Source organism: Cucumis sativus, chromosome 3, assembly GCF_000004075.3.
Source record: "Cucumis sativus cultivar 9930 chromosome 3, Cucumber_9930_V3, whole genome shotgun sequence".
Classification (NCBI taxonomy): domain Eukaryota; kingdom Viridiplantae; phylum Streptophyta; class Magnoliopsida; order Cucurbitales; family Cucurbitaceae; genus Cucumis; species Cucumis sativus.
The window spans coordinates 17,835,619-17,840,730 of record NC_026657.2 but is presented as its reverse complement, the minus strand read 5'-3'; the positions used below and the strand labels follow the sequence as shown (position 1 = coordinate 17,840,730).

At 33.3% G+C, this 5,112-nt stretch overlaps 1 protein-coding gene across 1 annotated transcript; it reads right to left on the bottom strand.

Annotated features, from left to right (window-relative positions):
* Positions 1 to 222: 222 nt before the first annotated feature.
* LOC101219185 (protein APEM9) lies at positions 223 to 4,119 on the bottom strand. The gene is made up of 6 exons (XM_004145789.3): positions 3,960 to 4,119; positions 3,677 to 3,826; positions 3,342 to 3,419; positions 2,221 to 2,500; positions 1,353 to 1,702; positions 223 to 557 (listed from the first exon to the last, which is right to left on the bottom strand). Exons 1-6 carry the CDS (start codon positions 4,004 to 4,006, stop codon positions 428 to 430), a joined length of 1,035 nt encoding a protein of 344 aa, XP_004145837.1. The 5' UTR covers positions 4,007 to 4,119; the 3' UTR covers positions 223 to 427.
* Positions 4,120 to 5,112: the final 993 nt, after the last annotated feature.

Below are 5,112 nucleotides of genomic sequence, written 5' to 3'. Positions count from 1 at the left end.
CTACCAAAATCCAAGGTCCCCGGGTATGGGTCATTTCCCCCCGGAGGTAGGGGAAAATACATTTGTTCTATTATTATCCTTCAGATTTCAATTTAGAGTGAATTAAATTTCAATCTCAACTGTAACATTAGTGTATCAATATATATTCAAAATGGTTACCAGTAATATGCTAGAACATTAATATTCTGAAGCAAAAGAATAAAGATTCAAACAAAAGCCACAAACAACAACAAAGTGACGACCGCTCATTGGCCAATAAATTTAGTATAATGAAGGGTAAATTTAGCATATCAGTTCTATATAGATATAAAGTACATCAGGTTGTGCAGCACAATGAAGCAAAGAGAACATAAATTCCCATTAAAAGAAAAATGCTTGTAAATGCAGATTTATACATGAAATGACAGAAAAACAACGATTCTAAGAATCATGAGACTCCACGAGCTGCTCCAGAAAGGGGTTGAGCAATAGCTAAAGGGTTCACTTGATATGAAAATGCAAGCTGCCACAGGTCTACCAGTGCCTTCTTCATGGACGAACCTTGTTCCTGAGCCATCCTAAGTTTACAAAAAAATAAATGTCAATATTGTAATGCCAGTAGTTTCACCTGTTACAACTAAGCTCCTCGAAATTGTGAAGATTCCAGAGAAACATTAGATAACATCATATTGCTCCAATCATATGCATAATGCTGCTCCATCTTCTAAATACAAAATTTGTTTTATACAAACTTTTCAGTTTTCATCAAGAAAAAATGAAAAAAAAATATTCACATACAAGAAGACTATGCTCTAAAGAAAGGAGAAACATTAGATAATACAAACAATTTTGAAAACTCTAAAAATACCAAAACTACTAAAGAAGACATTTGCAATGAGTGAAGCTAACAAAGGAGTAAAGTTCACGACTCCACTCCCCAGCACTCCCTTAAAGGAGTACAACTTCATTAGTGTTCCTTAAATTAAAGAAGAAAAAAGCATAAAAAAGAAGTGCTTTCATTCAAAAACATTCTTTTTTTTTTTCAGAAGTCATCTCAAACTTAGCCTTAGCCTTGATCTTTCCTTCTCTAATCCTCCCAGTATTTTCACTTTTCCTTGAGAGGGAAAGAAGATTTCAAATTTTTCCTGCCAGAAGATGCAAATATACAATATAATAATTGTGCATCAAAGTACTGTATTCCTAAAATACACTACCGTATAAACAAAACTTTGATCTGAAAAAAAAAACTTCTCAATCTAAAATATCCTTCATCTACTTTGTTGAACCTCTAACTTGCGTAAAGAATTGGCTTGGATATAGCTAGTAGAAAGAGAGAGATCAGAACAATGTACTTTATTTGACAAAGAGCATACCTCTTCAAAGCTGTTAGTTTCCTTCGCAGCAGATAATAAATTAGAACTAGCAAACAGCTAAGCACAATCTTTCTGGTGGATATGACAAGACGAAAACTTCCAAACTTCAATGTTATGGTACGGAACGGCCAAAACGATGGTTTTGTAAGTTTATGTAGTCTTAGAACTGTTTCTCTGTTAGCACTTCCTCCATCTTGATATGCAGGGTCTAAGGCTGTTTCTGATGCTTGAAGTCCTTCTGAAGAAGATAAATGTGTTCTATGGTCATTTCTAAGCAAAGATGAAGAAGACGATTGTGACGAACTGGCCGCTTTCTTAGACTGCAGGTAGTCTAGCCTCCTCAAAATTATCTAGCCAAAGAGTTTTGAAGAAAAAGATATAGCCGTTAGTCACGGTTGACAATTCAATTTTTCCAAATTACGAGGATTCTTTGAATCTTTATGAGGAAGGATTGATGCAACAGACTACTGATAAAGATGGTAATGATAGGATTAAATTAAGTGCTTCATCCGCCAAAATTCCTTGGAGAATTTATTTGAGATGCATTAACAAAGATGAAAAATGCAGCAAACTAATGAATATTGATAAAATATTAGAGTTATTATGAAGTTGTAGACGTAGGAGATATCTATAGAAAAGAACAAAATTTTAAAAAAAATCAAAACCATGCCAGATGCCCTGGAAATGGAAAATAGTTGGAAGAATAGAGAAGTATAATAAATGAAACAAAGAATAAGTACAAGAACACGGCTACAACATATTTGTAAATCAAAATCCCACTTATAGACAAACCAAATAATCTGATGTCCAATCCAATATTAAACTTTCTTAAATGACATTCAGTAGAACATGAAAAACAACTATTTACCTGACGCTTTCCCTCAGGTAAAGCAGCTTTCTCAACCCAAGAAACAGCAAGATCCACATCCTTCAAACCTATCTCTGTGACAATCCGGAGGTAAACATGAACAAGTTGGAGATATTCATCAACAGTCAACTGAGCATGGCCATCAAAACATTCTCTGTCATCAATACTTCTTGAGCCAACAAAAACATATATTTCCTCATTCAATAAACTCCACTTGCTAAGGAACTCTTCTAGTAAAGATTGCATATCAGAAAGACCTTCCGAGAAATGAAAACACGCCCTAAGAAATTGAGCATAGTAAAATTAACTATTAGAATATGCTCATAGCAATATGACTCACCCACAAGTAAAATCTTCATAGGACAATTACTTAAACCCTACAAAGTTTAACATCAGGCATGCCAATTGTATTGATCTTTAGATCAACGGCCACCAAGTTACTAATCTATACCCACAAAGATATGCGTTACTCCTTGCCCTTCCCACCATTGGGCCAACACAATATATCTTAACTCAAAGGATAAGAGAATGATTAGATCCATTTGCAACTCAAAGGAAGTTGGTTGGGCCAAATGGAGGAATGTGAACATATTACAAATGAAATTAAAGGAGGTATGAAGCCGAAGTAGATGAGACCTTCTCTCTATAGGTTACAAAATCTTGTCACTCCACATGTCCAGTTGATTTATAGCATTATTGACTAGACTACCTATTTCAATTCCAGTTATTTCATGATCACGACGAGAGAGACAGAGACAGAGAGAGACAGAGACGTAATTCATCAAGCTAAACACTGTTGTGCAGATACACTAATTATTTCAACATGCATTAAAATACTAGTACAACAAAAACATTTTGGGAAGGTAGTGATTCATCTTAGAAAAATTGTAAATACTTCAGTGAAAAGAGTTGTGAAAAGGACAAGTTGTTAGATCAATATACAGAACAAACATTGTAACTAATTAAGGAGAACCAACCAAGATGTCTTTACTTTTTCCATTATGATGGTTGGATAAAAACTCACATTTTCAATCAATGGACAGGAGAATTGAATGTATTACTATTACAAGACTAGCTTGATATTATGTTTGGCAGTTCGATAGTAGAACTGAAGAGATTACCCAAATAAAAGAACAGTAAAAGGGATGGCTGCAACGGAAGGAAATGATACTTTGAGCTCATCCAGTATCTGTGATGTCCTGTAAGTACACAAGTGAACTGAATGATTGGTTTAATATACAAAACAATATATGAACTGTCTTTCCATTAAACAATTCAGAAAATACTAACAACTAAAAGATGAAGAATGTTCTTAATCAAGATTAACATTACAGTTCAGCAGCCCTTCGAGAATGAATCAGTGTTAACTTGGTTATTGTAGGAAATCTAAACTAGCAATTTAACACACAAGAAATCTAAGAATAGGAAAGTAGTTTTAGAATAAAGCTAAGATTACCTTCCAAGTTCCTTCAAAGATTGAATTAAAACCATACCAGCCGATTCCATCATTTCATTTTTTTCAATACCATTTTCCAGTTGAGAAACACGCTTTAAAACAGAGGAAGATAGGGCTACTGCTTCCTCGAACATGGCGCACACAAGATAGCTGCAAAACCCATTGACGAATTACGGGTCAGCTCATGTTTCCAACTACGTACATCAGGAATGAATCAAACTGATAAATGAACACGTTTTTTCTTTGTAAGACAATAGAAAAATAAAGAAATTAGATATGATACCTCTCAGCGAGTTCGATCTCTTTCCAAATTACTTCTCCGGCATCCATAGTCGGCCACCGTCGGTTTCGAAATTAAGAAACTGAATATGGAGGAAGAGGATAACCTTCCGTCCACACTAATGAAGGTTCCTCTTCGGATTCACGAAGTTTAGGAGATGATTTTAAATTAATTATTATTGTTGTTAGTATGGTTGGAGTGGGAGATTAGACAAACATTAATTATAATTATTTTCGACATTAAATTAATTACTTTGTTAGCAATACAAAAAGTACATTTCCTTTTAATAGGAAAATAAATTAAAATATTTATAAATTATAGTAAAATTGTGGATTCCATCCATAGACTTCTATGATTTATAGACAATCCTACTTATAGAATCATATTAAGGTCTATTATTTATATAATATGAAATTTGGTTGTAAATATTTTATCAATTTTGCTATTTTTTACCATTCTTCATACAAAAATTTGAAATTGATGTATTTAAAATTTCTCTTAAAATTTTGTATTTAAATGAAAACTGAGAATGAAGTTAAGAATTTAGTGATGACAAATATAAACATTTTAATTATAATGGATTAATTGAAAAATAATATATGACAAAGTCAATTAATTGATTGGGTTGAGAAAGTTTTTAACCCACATCTTAAATGTAAGGATTTTGTTATGTTATATCACTCTTCTTACATCATATCACTTTTCTAAATTTGAAAGCAAACCATGCTTAAACATAATCTAGTAAAACAAGTTTAGAAATTAGGTTGAAACTTATTTGGTTACTAACATAGCTAACTTCTCAACCTATAAATCTACTCAATCTCTTCTTGCCTTGAAATTAGAGAATTTAAGTCCAATTTAATCCTCTAAAATTAGAAAACAACAAAACTTAATTTAAAAAATCTAAGAAAAACACCAAAAACCTAAATATAGTATCATAAAACACTAAGCACAACCCTCAGGGTGCATGGTCGTGTGCTAGCCTTGCACGCTAGACATGACGTGTGGCTCACGACCGCCTGCACTATGCCCCCCTCTGTGTAACGAGCGTACTTATACAGAGCGATGTTTGCCTATGGCCATATGGCCAACTACTTCTGATTTATCTTATCTTTATGTCTTGTATTTTGTTTAGCTTGTTGTTTTCCTTTTTAAG